We start from the raw sequence: 17,857 nt of genomic DNA on the forward strand, positions 1-17,857 counted from the left end.
TGCGTAACTTATGCGTATATTATTAGTAGGTATTTTGAGTATGACACAAAGTTAACAGGTAATTTGATGTTAATAATTTATTAAATCGCACCAAAACACATGAGTAACAAATTTGATAATTATGTACCTATGTGGAGCGTAACGTAAAGGGATATATCGCCTTTCCTTGAATATTTCTCTAATCCTCAGGATTAGAGATATAATAAAATTATTTAATTTTTAACCGACTTCCCAAAGGAAGAGAAGTTATCGGCGATATAAAATTTGGCGATCATATTGGGCACGCTGTTTACGCCGCTATCAATCGAAATATATTGAGCGCCGACTTCAGGACTACGTACTAAACCAACATTTATTTGAATTATTTTTTACCTTGTAGTGACATAGAAGTCGGTTTTATTTTTTTATTAAAAAAAATATAGTTAGCCTAGTTGTAGAAACTCAGTTCCTCAATCGATGGTCCTAGGTTCGAATCCGAGGCACGCACCACTTTTTCAAATTATGCGTATTAGAAACTAGTTTATCCCTTGCTTAAACGATGAAGTACAATAAGTAACACGCTTATCAGAGGCATTCTAAATTAGTTCTTAGTAGCAACACATCCGAGAGAGACCTAAGGAATAACTATAATCGTATCTGTGATCGATTATAGATGTCCATGGCAGTGGACTGCTGGCTAGCTATTTCTATATTATAAAAAAGGCACAGCTGTTACGAACTAGCTATAAGCTAAATAGTACACAATCATATTTTTTTACCACCACTAATTGATATCATACGCATTTTTATTTTGAAACGCGGAAACGATAATAGATGTTAAATAATAATAAACAATATACCCTCACCGCGCGTGCTTTTATTTTTATACGTACGATAACCTTTTAGATCACTAGACCGTTGCCGGGCATATAAATAAAAATAATAATATAGAGAGTGTATATTCGTCTTGTCACGTTAGAGGTCCAAGGTTCAAGACCCAGACATATTAGCATGAAATGTTTGCAAATTGTATTATTCACATTTTTAAAAGGTATGTGCTTAAAAGAAATAAATTATAAATATAATGTTGAAGGTGGTTTGTCATTCCTCTTAAAGTGTTCAAAGGCCACTGTAGTCCTTTATATTTTCAGACAAAATGTGTCCCCACTAGAGGGATAGTGATGGGGCGAATTTGAAATTGTTTTATGATACTACCGAATTGTAAGCAATCTGCTACGTTCAGAATACCATTAGTCAGTTTTTAGATGGGTTACCCGTAGCAGAAATCGATTCAGATTTCTGTATTAAATGAAAGAAGGTAAGATCCTAATATTAATCTTATATGACGCTTGAAAGAAATAATACTCGTACTTATCAATGTATACAACTATTTATTTTGCTATTAACACTATTTACTTAAAAATGTATAATCATTTCTAATTTGTCAAATCGGCACGTCCAATTTTTCATAATGCTACCAATTGTCATTACCACAGACAGTCACTTTTCTAAGTAGGATAAATTACTTTTTCAATTAGATTATTTGCTTTCCAGCAATTTCATATTTATAATGGTCTCGATGTATAAATTATTTCTTTTGGTTCCTTCTATAAAAAAAAGTAGACACATTACTTCATGATGTATGGTCATTCCCATTAATAGACAATAACATTGGACCTAACATAACTCCTTGAGGTACTCTTACGAACAAAACTAGAATTTGAGTTTAAAGTTTGGCTTGATTATTTTTCCATCGATTTCTTTGTTATTTATGAGCATCTTTATGTACTTTCCTTGTTGAGACATGGGTAAAGACAGACCTAAGGCTTCACAATTGCGCACGATTTCTGTACACCCATGCAAATCTCGATTTCTCACTGTAACAATAAAAAAATAGGTTACAAATAAAAATATGGAAATTCTCCGTGGCTATGATGGCATCATCGCCACATTAAGTTTTGTTCTGTAAGTTTTATTATAATATTGTATTTTACTTTAATGTATGCTAATAGCTAACCCATTTCTATCTACTAGTGTCAATTACAGGGTTACAGGGTAAGACAACTTATATATTTAAGGAGGTTATTAACATTACTGACGGATTCAATCTTATAATGTGCTAACAAGTTTACAGTTTTTGAAAAAAAAAAAGAATTTTACGATTTATTATTTTTTTAATTTAATGAATTTTCACTCTAATTTAAGCATAAGAAAATACTGGGATCCTAGTTGCCATTTTTTCCTGTATTTAGGTAGAAGGTATTACAATTTGCTTACAATTATAAATACCTTTGTAAAAAGGTATAATAACTACATTTTTTTTTATAATACAAAACAAAAAACGTTATTTGAAATAATCATAGTGCAAATTAGGTCAAAGATTGAGGAAGGAAAATATAATCCATATCATATACCACAATGACATAATATAAACATACTACGTATTTCCAAAATATTGAATTAAATGAAACAAAACAAAACAATCAGTATTTTTGTTACTGATAAATGCCTACTGATATTTCATGTAAACAGTGTCAAATGCCTATGTCAAAAAGCAATTACCTATTGCTTTTAAAGGCCTTTTTTATATATTTCGTAATTTACAAATAACGAACGCATTTAAAAATAATTCAGCGACGAAAAATACATATATAGGCTTCATAGTAGAAAATACTGTTTTATTAATATTAAAAAAAAAATATATATTAAAAGCACTAAGACACATGCTAACTTTCAGTATGATGTTTGTTGTTATTTGGGTTTCATTACTTTCTATTTTCGACCCCAGCGACAGGCCTTTAATTTACAATAATAATTAATCTGCGTATCCAATTATAGATATTGTTTATTATAATTAAATTAAAGGTGCAACTAACGTTTCAATTTTAAGAAAAGCAGAACGTGACTCAACTGACTGCACTAAATGTTGCATTTATATTTTTATTAATATATAAGCTCTGCCTTGCGGTTTCACATGCGTAAATAATTCGCCAAGTACGAGACGAACTCGCACATGGAGGCTTCCGTACCACCAAATGTTAATTATTTTTATTCCTTTTATTATTTTCAACAATACTTACTTATATGACACAACAATAGATGGCGTTGGGGTGATGATGAATGATGTTATTCCCTTATTTCTTAATTTTCTCCTATGTATTAGTTATTTGTTTATAAATATATTATATTTATGTAAACAGGATAACTATATATTATATACTGTATGGGTTGTAGGTATATTCTTAGACAGGCATTATCTGGTTACTTGAGTTTATTCACACTTAATGTTATTGTATACAAAAACATGATAAAAATAACTAACACATCACAATAAGTGACAAAGGGAAACTGTTGTATTTATATTTTAACGGAAAAATAATTTGTAGTTATCTATCAAAGATGTTGATATTTGATTAAATGACTACATTCAGATAAAACAATGTTGTGAAAAGTATTGAGGTTTTTTGGCCATACAAAACATTCAGAGGAAAGATTTTTACCATTATCCATATATTCTTCCTGAAATCGTTAATGGTTCTGATATTGAATGTTGGATGTGACTTTAAAAAAAGTTGTCTTCCTGATTATTTTAGATATTAAATTGAATAATAATATTCATGATTCAATTGGGAGGATAACTTGATAATTATTTTTATAATTGGCATCATAGAACATGAATTTGAAGGTGGTAGAACGCTTTGTGGTTGGACTCCGGCGGCACCACCGTCACACCAATTCTTGCCTCATAACAGCAGTGTTAAACGCTGCTGTATTCTGGTTTGAACGGTGTGGTAAGGCCTCCTTAGTCCTCAGGGGTAGCGACGCATCTGTGGCCTACCTCAGGTAGGAATATGTAATCCTATACCAGTTGATAACAAATGTCCATGGGTGGCTTATCAACTGCATGCTCGTCTGCTATTCCTATATTATAAAAAAAACATAATATGAGGTGACCAACTTAGTTGTCCAGGGGCCCTGCATCTGTTATCAGCTAGGAGTGCAATCTGTTCTATATGAAGTTGGCCACTGATCCATTGATAGCTTCTTTAGGTGGACTGCAATCTCATTTCTAACTCCAATTAAAAAATAATTAAGTTTTGACATATTACAAATTACTTACACTTATATGCAAAGAGAACTTGCAGAACCTTAACATATTCATCCATCATCTTGTATTTGATGAGATTTTGCAAAAGCCGGAGTACTGCATCATCATTGTACTCCCGGAGAATGGTTATACTGAATGCCGTGGCTCTGAAAACAGAGAAATACTAATGTAATATCTGAAGTTGTTGTGCGCAGGTTTAGTTAGCATGTACTACATAACATAGGGCACACTAATGCAGCTATGTACCCGTGGACAAGACGTGGGACCCTCCCGGCAGCGGACGGTTGCTGGGAGGGTCCCGTGCTGTCTTCTTTTTGCTAGTATCTGCAATTTGCTATTGTGATTCGACTCCTTTATGTATTCGGAGCAGACTAGCAGATTTGTGCGGACTATAACATAATTACTTAAGTGTAATTGGCAATGTCTGGTCAACTATAGAGAGGTCTATTTTGATTCCTGGTTGATAAAGCTATTTTTGTGTATTAAAACTAGGCACTAATATTATCAAATATTTTTTTATTTTAATTTTACAGATAAAAAAGAACATCACTCCTTAAAACGTATGTAACTATGCAATGTAACATTGCCTATTGTGTAATTTTCTTAAATTCCACCAGATATTAGTGACTTCAATTTCAGATTCAATGCATTTTTGTCAATTTTATGGTATTTGCATTTTACTTGGCCATTAATTCTGCAGATGTGCTTTCTAAAGCAAAGTTTTTCCTGAGATACAAAAGCATTAGAAATTGATAAAACAATTCTAGTAAAATACCACTTGACTTGAAATATTGTTTTGAAATACTTAATACACATAAATTATTACTTTATAACATGTATTAAATTGAATTTCTAAAGTGATTAGTTAACACTAGTTTCACAATATTAGTTTTATTTTAATGACCTGGTACCTTTGTGTAACACTTTCGTTTCAGGAATAGTTTAATAGACTGAATTCTGGGATAAGCATTGTAGCTTAAATACATCTATTACTTTCTTATAATAGTAGAGTATTACTACTAACATACTAACCATGGACTTATTAGAGCTTATAGACTGATAGAAGGTATTTAATGTCAATAAAACCCTTTGTCCTTTGACTGTGCAGGATTATCATGACATCTATGTATATCTATAATCTATATAAATTATGAACAGTGGTTTTATTTGAAGCGAATTGTAAAGTAAAGGGGTCTCTATTATCAGATATAAGTTATAACTGGATATATATCTGGATCAGGAGTAAATAGTAATTACACATTTGTGGCCAACCTCAAGTAGGACTCTACTCCTATTTAGGGTTGATTACAGATTGTCAACGGTCACCAATAAACATTTGGTAGACTGCATGCTGTATGTGACCTGTCTGATGTATAAAATAAAACTGTTATGTATACTCACTTATCTTTTACAATGTCTTGAAGAAATTTAGAAGACTCTAATAGTTCATCTGCTAACATCTGATCAGAGAACCAAGTACTGGACCAGCAGTTATACCAGAAGCATACAAGTGGGTAGTGGTCTTTGTACTTCTCACTAAATTCTAACATATACTTCTTGAAAACAACTAGGGATGCCTCTGATCTGTTCAAAACTGTGTCCTGAATGAGTTCCCTCAGAATTATTCTGTAAAAACTTCTCAGCCCGTCAAATTTCTCATAACACTGTTTTAATATGAACAAACCCTTTTCAGAGTTGCCCTTCATACACTGAGCTTTTGCCACATAATGTAGGAATTCCCCATTCCGTTTGAATAAGTATGGGTCAATTTTCATAGAATATTTTTGCAATAGTAATACTGTATCAACTTTGCCGGACATACTCGAGCTTCTAAACAGTTTCTTTAGGGCATTCTCACTGATGAGTATCTTTTTTTCATGGCATTCTGTGATGGTATCTTTTAGAAGCTTGTGTTTATGTTTTTCGAAGAGTTCTACGACCAGATTATCTAACTCTTCAGCGGTCAGAGCAGTAACATCTTTCTTAGGTTCATTGTTGTCTGCTTTCATGAAGTATCTTAAACTTAAATCGTTTACATTAAAGAGGTTATTTTTCGCTTTGTTTCGGTGACGCTGCAACAACTCGTGGGTAATGGCATCAATAGCATCGATAGTGACCGCTGTTGTGTAACTGGCTTCTAATAAATATCTTTGAGCCAATTTCCTAGCGATGTGTCGTTGATAAATTGAAGGAATTCGCAACAGAATCATCGTAATCAAATAGAGATAAGTAATATTAAAGCACGTACAGGATGATATGTGTAGATCGTATATGCTTCTCCGGAGGAAATAAGACGCTAGAAAGTTAATGTAATAAAATAACTACATGATGAATTCTGGCATTAGTAAAATTGAAAGAAAATAATAAACTTTCTCTATTTATAAAATTGACTTGCCAAATGTCAGTAAACGACAAACGATGATAGTATTGATTAGTATTGACAATCCGTGATTCGGATAGGTGTAGCGTTATTTTCAAGCTAGCAAATTTTTAACCTTGTCGTATGATTTACGTCTTTTATTGTAATATGTAATACAATTCACTACAACGATTGAACGCACTAAGAATGTAAATAAATGAAAAAATATTATGTCTCATTTATAAATGCATATAGTAAAGCTACCTGCCTGCCATCTGTTGTCACCTCAATACATTACTGACTTTGTGTAGTACTGCTATTGCACACTAGATGACTCTAGTTGTCACTCTTATGATTTAAATTGTTAGAACTGAATTTTAAAACGGAAGTGTTGAATGGTAATAAAAATCTAAGGAGTATTTGAGATATATAGCAATTCGTGCAGGTAAGTTCTTGATTCTTATAAAATAAATGTAGAAAGAATGACTTTTATAACGAAAAAAAGACATGCATTATGCAAGGTTTGTAATACCTTAAAAAATAATAATATTATTACGGTTTTAAAATCTTGCAATCATCAACACTTACAATAGAACATGAATAGAACTTAAAAACTTAAGTTTTAGCATCTCCCTAATTATATAAGCCCACTGCCCAACAGGAAAAGGTTCAATGATTGAATTTGTTCGTTTCTTATTTCAGAATATACCAATTAATAAAAAGTGGGTAATAAAAAGTACGTTAAAACAAACATTTTTCCTATAAAATTATAATTCGTATCTATCAAGCACTTGTCACCAGCAATAAAATCGTCACCAATAACATTGAAAAACGATTAGACCTAACAATGAACCTCCGCACGCAATTCAAGCGTGTATTATCCTTGGACACTCAATACACGGAACGGATCACCAATTCCATAGATATCGTATGACGCTCCAGTTTTTTTGGAGTTTAAAGTGACCGCCGACAACGATCGCCTGTCGATTAACATGCTGCTATTAGTCGTTAATGCCAACTGCGCAGCGGGAGGCGACAAGCGAATGTTTGGAGATGTCGCCTCGTTTATGATTACGACACGACACACGATGACTAGTCGGATGGCTGGTAAGTTTAACGACTTTATATTTAATAAAGTCGCTAGCGTTTGAGATTTACGAGTCCTAACCAGGCTCTAAATAAGAACTTCAAATCAGAGGTGCATGTCTGGGATTCGAACCTCGAAACCCTTGAGTGAGAGGCAGAGTTTCAACCACTATGCTATTTAGTGAACAGATATTTTGCTAATTGATATATTTTTGGACTTCAGTTGACGCTGACCAAAATTGCTATAGCTTTGTTACTCAAATACCTATTTAAAAAATCTTACGATTTTCTTATTAATAAATGAATTGGATAAAATCATATACTTTATATTAGCCTATATTATGATTTTTCATTCTTATAATATTATGATTTTTGGCGTTATTTATTTGTTATGTGACAAATGTATAGTGGTATCACTTGTGTTCCTGTAATTTTTGTCGTGGTCGCATCCGTCGTGTCGTACAGTATAAAACTTGATAACCACAATGCGTGTGCGCTTCAACAAGGTTAGAACTGGTAGGTAAAGTTTAAGCACGTTATCTAATCGACTGTGAACGAATCGATGTTTCTACATCAAAGTCTGCGCCCTGTCTGCACCTAGCATTATTAAATGGTTAAATTTGATCAATTAGTAGGTAAATAGTTTTGATTTGTAATCATTATTAGAAAGATGATGCAAGACTCAAAGTCTGCGCCCTGTCTGCACCTAACACTAGAATTGTGTAGCTCGCGAGTGAGTGATATAAAAGATATATATCTTCACCAAAGAGCTAATCACTCATCAACTCCGACGGATTTGAATTATATCTTTATATCCGCATCACATGGTTTAGTTCATAGATTCAAACGATTCCGGATATAAGATCTTCTTCAACTCAACAGAGTTATACTAGCTCGCGAGTGAGCGATGAGTCAAATGAGCGACTGACTGAGAGTGAGTAGTGAGCCTGATTCGAGTCAAATGCGTTGATTGAGATATATAACAGTTACGGTTACGTATTAAACACTAAATTAAAATATTTTATTGCTAAGAACATGGAAACCGGGATATACAAATAGCGTTGGCTGTGATAATTCATATATAATTTCTTGCCAGTTTTGTATTAATTATAGGAATCAAAAATGTTGTCAAAACATTTTGATCTGATTCTCTTATATACTGATATAAAATGTCGCGTATCTTTACAGAGCTACTGAGCTAAAGTGAGCTATTGAGCTAAAAGAGTGATATATATTATATATCACTGAGTTCAAAAGATATATATCACTCTTTTCACTTTAGTGATACATTTTGCGCAACTCTACCTAACACTATTTAACGGTTTAATTTTGATCAATTAGTAGGTAAATAGTTTTGATTTGTCTAAATAGACTCGTTATGCAAGACAATACTCTAACTTCCATAGTATACTAGATGACCCGGCAAACGTTGTGTTGCCATATAAATAAAAAAATGTCAAGGGTGAACAACCCTTATCACTTACGGGTTTGAAAAATAGACAGAATATTTGAAACTGCGATGGTAGCGAAATCTGTCGAATCCAATGTGAAACATTCCAAAATCAACAACTACTTACGAATTAAAAATTAAATAAAAAACCTTGTCCCGCGGAATAAATTGTGAATCTAAACCATTCTCAAGTCCCCTTGAACACACACAACAAATTTCATCAAAATCAGTCCAGTCGTTTAGGAGGAGTTCAGTGACATACACACGCACATAAAAAATATATACTATATAGTGTATTCGTATTTCTGGAAAAGCATTAGTCAAATTATCTGATATAAAGTCTTACAATATTATGGCATTACTGCGTGGCGTAGCTAATAACATCAGTAAAAATTGTCTGATTAATTATTTTTATGAGATATTCCCATGGAAATGAGTAATCAACCTTGGATAGGAGTACATTCCTATCCGAGATTGGCCACAGATGCGCAACTACCTTTGAAGTCTATGCTGGAATGCCTTAGAAAAGTATGTCTCCCTTATCACATCATTCAAATCAAAATATAGCAGCGCTTAAGGCTGCTGTCATTAGGCAGAAATAGCAACTGATCACTAACATTATCCCACTACTGTCCCACTGTTGTGCTTGCCTCCTTTCATAATGAAGGAATAATACTATATCTTATTCCGTAATTAATTACGAACAAAATTGGATCGTTATCTTATCACTTATCAGCAATCAGAGTGCATAACGAGGCTGTTATCACGTAGTTGTGCATCCGGAAATATCCAGCGGTCATTGCATCAAACAGATGCGGTGGAGCTTTATTGTGCTATTCTTGTTTGTATGTTTGTATGTATGTTGTTTCTGCGCTCGCGAAATGTAGCTAAAATAATATTAACATACTCGTAATATAAGTTTTTTTTTAATAGTTTTACCTAACGATTGGGCAAACGTGCTACCTGATGGAAAGGAGTCAACGCCGCCTATGGACATTTGCAACACCAGAGGAGTCGCCAATGCATCGCCGGCTTTGTATGAAAGCTCTTTTTGCACCTTTTTTGAAGAGCCCCATGTCATAGCGCTTCGGGAATACCTCAGGAGGAAGCTCATTCCACATCTTACACGTCCGCGGCAAGAATGTCCGTGCAAAGTGGTATAGTCCGCGCCAAAATGCTAGTCCGCTCTGAAATTGTTGCGAGCAGATGTAGTCATACAATTTACTATGGCGACACGATTCATTTCTATACTCAGAGTGGACTAGCAGTTTTACGCGGACTATACCTACTATGTATGCTGTTTGGGCATTCGCGAAAAGCAACAAGCAATTGGACATCATATTTGGAAATGATAATAAAATAAACATAATGCAAACACAAAGCTTTTACTTCTCTGCGAGAATGTGAAAATGCAATATTCACATATATTCAAAAAAGATTTTGCTAAATTTAGGTACAGCTGACACAATTTTAAGAAAAATGAATCATGTGATGAATGATATACTCGTACTTAGTACATACTAGTTTGCAATTACATATTTTACAATTTTAAACCTCATCGATATTTGAAACTTTCTCATTCACATTACCAAACACACTACGATAACAATTACACACAACAAAAATGTAATAACATAACAAAGTCGGTAAATTATGTAAATTACCTACTTACTTATTTCTAACTTATGTTATTATTACATGCCTTGTAATGTTTACGAAGGCCTATTAAACATAAATGAATCTTGTACCACTTAAATCCACCCACACGACTGAACACCGAGCACACCGTCAATTAATGTTGTAATTAGTCATATTAAAATAGGATTAATACTTTCTTGGCGTTACTAAGATAGCATTAGCGGTTGAAAAAGTTCACGGGCAACCATTTTATATAAAACTCCTGCTATTGAGCTGTAAGACTAAAATGTTTGAGCTGGAAGGGTCTTATTAAACTGGTTGTTGATGCATCGACGACTATAGTTAGAATTAAATGGGCCCGCAGGCATACTTGGAGGTGGTTAATCGAATGAGTTATGCTTCGTTCGGTCAATGCAGTTATCATCTCAGACAATTTCTGGAGAGACGTCGTTAATGAAAATGTTTGCTCCCGTCATTACCCCACAATTACGTATGTGTCGATTGCCTTAAATTGCCTGCACGAATTGTATCTACTTAGCTCAATGATGCGAAATGAAATTAAATAAAGAATGTGTCGCGTGGTTTGGAGCTAGGGGATTGGTAATAGATGTGAAATTTGATTACTGCCACCTAATAGAATCTGCTTAGTGCTTACCTAATTCTCAACATTACATTTTCTGCACTTTACTTTGTTTATACATTGGATTTCTAGAATATTTTAGGAAGCAAAGTTACCACTGTATAGTAACATTATATCAGATTTATGGGAATGTGTAAATGAGAACTTATAATAGGTACTCGCGTTGGGTTTCTAGAATATTTTAGGGTGAAAGTTACCACTATAAAGTAACATTATCTCAGATTTATGGGAATGTTTTAGTTTTAAGTAAATGAGAACTTAGGTATTCGATTTATTCGTCAGAAAACTATTAATAATGGCTTAGGTTCAATAGGTCCCCGTTTCGATTCAATTCGATCCGTATTGATAATTAATTAGTATGTAAGTGGTCTTTTTTTGCAATCGTACCATATACAGTTCAATCACCTGTAAACCTACCTCACACCTATCTCTATTGTATGTCCAATTTTAAAATTCCTTATCCTGTAAATTTATTCTATGCACTTATAAATAGAATTTAAAGTGAATTAAAAGGCAGAACAATTCCGAAATGAAGACTTTAGTTGGCGTATTCTGCACAATGTAACACAGACACCGGTCCTTAGATCATTTCCTTACGCTTAAAACTGTCACAATACCATAGATTAAAGAAACCAAAGATATAGTCACAATGGGTTGTCGTCGTCGATAAAATCTGAATAGCTGAATAGTTATCGATTAACGATCCAGTATGTTGTGATACTCACATTGTGCTGTCTTCACCCCTATCATTGGGAGATGCTAAACTAGGCGTATCTACGGAACAATGCTCTTTATTCCACGCCTGTCTTGTCGCGACATTATCCTATCTTGAGATTTTGTTATTGTTTGTATCGAATGCCGGCCACGTTAAAGTCTATTGTATTGATGTGCTTTTTGTTTTTGGTAAGGGTGCAGGATGAAATTTGGGTGGAACAATAGTTCAAATCATCGTGTCCTTTTGGAATTCATGTAAAATATAAGATGTTTAAATTCTCAAATATGTGCTTAAGACCGATGCAATTTACAAAATGACAAGAACCGGATCCATATCACATATAGGGTCATTCGTAAGGGTTCTAAAGGTGTTTAAGGTTATTTAATTATCCTTCATCTCTGTAATACAATAATCTGTAATAGCTAAAACAAGGCAGATACAGGTATGAAAGTGGCGCATTAGAAGTTGCATCTTAAAGTTCTACCATCGATCCATATTGCTATCTCAGTGCAAGGCAGGGAAATCCCTATGAGTTAAAATGTTAAGGTCGCAGACCACCACGCTGGCCAAGTGTTCATTGATGTGAGGTCCATTAATTTCCCTTTGAGAACTTTCTTAACTGTACCCTTACCAGGAGTTTTTACGTTTCGACAAATATGACTGTTTTGGTATTTGTTTACGTAATGGCCCATACGATTTCCTAGTTCTGACATAATCCGCTAGGGGCGCTGATTGGAATTTGTATGCGCAAATACGTAAACAAATACCAAAACAGTCATATTTGTCGAAACGTAAAAACTCCTGGTAAGGGTACTGAACTACTTAGAATAGTACCATCTTCAAACACTAGCGGAAAACAATCAGCAATAAACTTTCAAACACAAAGTGATACAAACACGCGAACATTTCACAAATATCAAATAACGGTCAAGGGCCAAGGTGCTCACGATGTCGCTGTAACATACGTCAAGTTCGTGAAACTGAACCGCTATCGCTCCATCGACGTCCAGAAAGGCTCGAGCTTTGTAATCTTCGCAGATACGCTTCGATTATAACATTTTGAATATCCTCTCGTAATGCAAATCACGAATGTGTCAGCCAGTCTTGTCTGTGACCCATTATCCTAAGTTCATCACTTTGAACAAGTCATCGATATCTGTCTTAGTGATGTGTCGTATTGTAAGCGGTGATCGATAATAATTTTATAAAAACTCAACTCATTTATCCAATGTATTGTCAACCAATCGATATTTGACACTTATCATGATTAAATTATTTTTAGTGTTGGCCTACCCTTGTAGTGTGAACTACAAAATATTATTATGGTTTTTATTTGTATCAATTTAATAGATACCTGATTAAAATGTTGATTTTTTTACAAATAAATATGTTTCTTGAGACGTGTTTATAGTAGGCAATAGATACATTTCAATTAGGCTTTGAAAAAAGATACTGAAATAATTAAGTGGAGTAAGTAGGTATACGAAAAAGATCTGTACTTATGAAGCAATTAATGCAAAGTTCCACCTCAGGATGCTGGTGTTGAATCTTTCACGTCGTAGATGGTGAACGGTGATTACGACATGATTAAGAGATGATTAGTAGCGTCTTCCTGCAAAATGTAAAGGTAGATAGACAACAGTAATAATAATTTTATCCCTAACATGTTCACAAAATGAACTCATTGAAACTTGTCTATCACAGTTACGAATACTTCACGTAGTTCATAATATGTATTTTATCGCTTGTCATCACTCTTTAGCGTGGAAACATATACTTGAACTGCCTGCAGTTTTCTTAAATCGGATCTGATTGTTGTAAACGATTGTTGGAATATGGCGTATGAAGCTCTTAAGATGTTTTAAAATGATTCTTATTCAGAAACAAACAAACGTAATGTGTACAAAGCCATCTGATATTTTACGAAATGCAGCAAAATGTCAACCATTTTTAATTCGAAATAAAGCATGCCCATACAAGATTTATTAACTAAACTTACATTCAAAATAGTTTTGGATATGAAATATCAAATCGCCAAGTGCGAGACGAACTCACATATAGAGGGGTCCGTACCACCAAATTTTCATTTAGTTTTTAATTTTGGAATTTCTTATCATAGCAGCCATAGAAGTAAATACTTGTGAAACTGTGTACCTATTACGGTGCAATAAATAACGCGAAAAACGCTGAAAAATGTCGGATTCTTGTATGGCACCCCTAATTATTTTTTCAAGATTCTTATTTTTAGTATGTATTGTTATAGCAGCCATCATGTACACCAGTATGTATAATACTCTATAACATTTCAAGTGTCTATCTATTACGGTGCAAGAGATAGAGATGAAAGACGGATAGACAGCGGAGACTTAGGTTCCAGTTTTTCTCTTACCGAACCCAAAAAAGATGTCAGTGGGCCAATTCTAATTATTCATCCTCCTGACAATCACTATGAATTACGATGTCATCACTATAGAAAATCGTGCCAATAATTAAGATATATAGAGCAGATTTGTGCAGTTTCTATGAAAATGCATTTATTTCTGCCTATTATGCATTGTAACAGCTTCCGTTGGGACAAATGTGTCTATTGTGTTGGAGGAGGGCATGGATTAGCCAATGGTCAATTTGTCGTATTTCATAATAATTGGATGAGTTATTAGTGAGTTATTGACGTGATTTATAGAACGAATACAATACAATATTTTTTCGAGATTTATATGCGGTGCTTGTCATATTTGTATTGATTTTAAAACGAATAATGAAGGAAATTATTTTTGCCATTAAGCCAGTGTTTTTTCTGGTTGGAAGAGCTAGAGCTCCTGGAAGAACAATCAAGCCTAAATAGGACATGTAAGTGATGGAATTGTCATTTTATCATTGGCGCTGAAGGAGAGATCCTTTTTCGGTTCTTTCCAAAATCAAGTAGGATTTAAAACTTTTCAATAGGGTATCCTATTAATTTTCCTAGGTTTATGATCTTCCAAAAATTCTTCCCTAATGCTTTATCAGCGTTTTGCAAATAACTTTTGTACAAAAAATGCTTGCTTCTAGATCTACTACTTTACTAAGTATTTCTGAGTTGTCAGTGTTTTATACAGTAGATATCCTGTCCTGTCTAATAAAGAATATGTTACCTAAGAAAAGTTGTTAATTGAATTTTCTAACGTCTACATAATTCTTGTTGCCCACTTTCGCACTTATTTAGGTATTGGAATGCTAATCTAATGGTAGCACTATAAATCCGATGTGATTTATAGTCTGACTCGAGAAGTCTATTATTAGTAATTATACATATTACAATAACTAGCAGGATGGAAATTTGTGAACATAATAATTATAGCGTGTTCAAGGCATTCTATGTCTTTTAAATTTTTGCTTAAGAACTAGGGTTACGAGGGTAATTAAATCTAAGTATTTTTGCTGTAATTCTGTAAAAGCTTTTAGCACTTTCAACTGTTAGGATTCATTTTCATCTACAGGAATAGAGCGCTTCAGACACGTAACGTGACATTAAAAAGTATTCTATACAATGTGTATAGACGTATTTATCGTTTATATATTTTTTTATAATGTAGGAGTAGTAGACCAGCACGCAGTTCACCTGATCGTTGTGGCTACAGCCTTTAATAGACATCTGTAATCAACCCCAGATAGGCAGAAAAAGGTGTGGCGATGGTGCAGCTGGAGTTGAACCACAAAGAATTCTATCACCGTAGCGTATCCGACGGAAGTACGACATACGTATCGTAATTCAACTGCGCCGATATGGGCCGTGTATGCAAAAAAAAATCTAGAAAGATATGATTTTATCTGCCACTGTCACAATGACTGTAGATATACGAGTGGGTGGCACAGCGCTAAGAGGACTCCCGTTGCGTTCCGCTGGAGATCCCGGAGTCCTCTACGCAGCGCTGAGGACGGCCACCGGGGGGTTTTAGAGCGGTAAGAGTCCCACATAACCCTGTGTCGCTCCCACGGCACCGGGTACCTTTTGAAGGTTTCCCCCTCGTTAACAAAAAAAAAAAAGATATACGAGTGGGTAAAACTAGCTATAATTATGAAGTCAAATAGATAAATAGACCAAAAATATTTTTTACGTTATAATGTTACACCCGCAACTTTTTAATTTTAGAACCAGACACTAAACTACACTTATTTCACAGAATCTTAATTCCCATCGTAAAATCATAATTAATCCTCCGACTATTACTTTTCCCGTGTCATCATCCGAACCCAAACATGGAACATAATAAATCTAAACAAAACGTGATGGATTATCATATCAAACGCCAGGAGTGAAGGATCACGACGAAATAATCAAGGGATAATATTAATTGAATCAATCCCTCCACGTCGGTATTAGCTGTGATAGTTTTGTTTGAAAATAATTGAGTTATGACGTAGCTGGGACTAATTTGTCTGGTACTAAATTTAAAGTAAGTTATCCGGGTTCCTGGGCCTGGGTTAATGAGGCCGAAAATGTGCTATTACTATAATTGTTCTATTAACTGTGTTGTGCGTGGCGCGTTCAGAATAGAAGAAGTAGTATCAGTACCACGCTGTCCCAGTGTATATTCCATTGCTGGGCACAGGTCCCCTCTTATAGTGGGACGGATTGTGCGAATAGCGATCGCAATTGTGCGGTTGGATTGTGCCAAGTGCAAATTTGTGAAATTTACACACATTTGCAATTCTTTTTTAAAAACTCAGGCGTGTAAATTTCCTTACGATGTGTTCCTGAACCGTTTAAGTAAGTGACAATTAATTTATAACGCATCTCATTTGAATCCAAAACAGAGAACCGCGAATAGATCTCAATCGATCATGAATCGACATGGGAGGTGGTCAGAAGTTAGGTGGGTGACCGCTAGTAACAAATTTGATGCGCGCTTTCATTCGGTGAGCATTTTAAGCTATCGGTCGCAGTTTTTATAGGATATCAGTCGGTAAAACTCGTCGGAGTTGATCCTACTTAATCACCGATACCCATTGGAGCAGGATAGTATGAAAGCCAATGAAATCCCTACTCCAATGACCTAAATCAATTCTTAAACAAACACAATATATATCAGAAACACAGAACATAATTATGCACTACCTGTCACGTAAATTACTTGATGTTTCGGTCATTTGCCAATTAAAGGAATCTGTGAATAAGATCATCGTCGCAAATAGCGTTTCGCGAATAGATTGTAGTAAATTATCAAGCCATTATTTACATTATCACTGATTTGGTTAGCACGTCGCCGCATGATAGTTGGTGTAAAGGCGCCGAACGCATAAATTGTTTAAGGAAACTGACCGCCCACGGACTTCTGAATGCAAGCGCTGGTGGATAAAATGCTGCTTTGATTCTATAGTTTTTGTTACCGTGTGGTTAAACTTGAAATTACGTATTGAACAGAGCAGATCTTTTATGAAATTGCAATAAAACACACATACACGCACGCACACATGTATGTGTGGAACATACACTTGGAATAATAGACAACTTCAAACTTTTATTACTTAGGTACTTTAATTTGATTTATTATTTGATTTTACTGAGATTTAATTCGATAACCAAATATTAATTTGTTAAATTAAGGGCCCAGGCCCGGGCCACAGATGTTGGGGGGCCCCCAAACACAATTGCTAAAAAAAGCTCGTCAGAACCAAATAATCTATGAAATGTGTATCACTCAGCGAAAAAAATGATCACCGAATCACAGGTGAATAAATTTTTGACACATTTGTCATTTTGTAAAATAAAAAAAACTATTTTACACCATACATTTTTGGGGGCCCCCATTCAACTTTCCATCCCGACCCTCCGACGACCTTAGTCCGCCACTGACCTGTACCCTTACCATGAGTTTTTACGTTTTGACAAATATAACTGA

General features: G+C 34.4%; 1 protein-coding gene across 1 annotated transcript; it reads right to left on the reverse strand.

Moving 5' to 3' along the window:
• Positions 1–1,600: 1,600 nt before the first annotated feature.
• LOC140752296 (uncharacterized) lies at positions 1,601–6,495 on the reverse strand. The gene is made up of 3 exons (XM_073086532.1): positions 5,489–6,495; positions 4,100–4,233; positions 1,601–1,856 (listed from the first exon to the last, which is right to left on the reverse strand). Exons 1-3 carry the CDS (start codon positions 6,295–6,297, stop codon positions 1,693–1,695), a joined length of 1,107 nt encoding a protein of 368 aa, XP_072942633.1. The 5' UTR covers positions 6,298–6,495; the 3' UTR covers positions 1,601–1,692.
• Positions 6,496–17,857: the final 11,362 nt, after the last annotated feature.

This window comes from Epargyreus clarus, unplaced genomic scaffold, assembly GCF_041222505.1.
Source record: "Epargyreus clarus isolate Ecla_fem2 unplaced genomic scaffold, WU_Ecla_fem_2.2 ptg000024l, whole genome shotgun sequence".
In the NCBI taxonomy this organism is placed as follows: domain Eukaryota; kingdom Metazoa; phylum Arthropoda; class Insecta; order Lepidoptera; family Hesperiidae; genus Epargyreus; species Epargyreus clarus.

Bases quoted from the DNA above. Each gene is read 5' to 3' on its own strand.
- LOC140752296 (XM_073086532.1), bottom strand. From the start codon at position 6,297: ATGATTCTGTTGCGAATTCCTTCAATTTATCAACGACACATCGCTAGG. The intron at 4,234-5,488 runs GTGAGTATACAT...CTCTGTTTTCAG, and splicing joins CAAGACATTGTAAAAGATAA to AGCCACGGCATTCAGTATAA. The intron at 1,857-4,099 runs GTAAGTAATTTG...TTATTGTTACAG, and splicing joins AGTTCTCTTTGCATATAAGT to TGAGAAATCGAGATTTGCAT.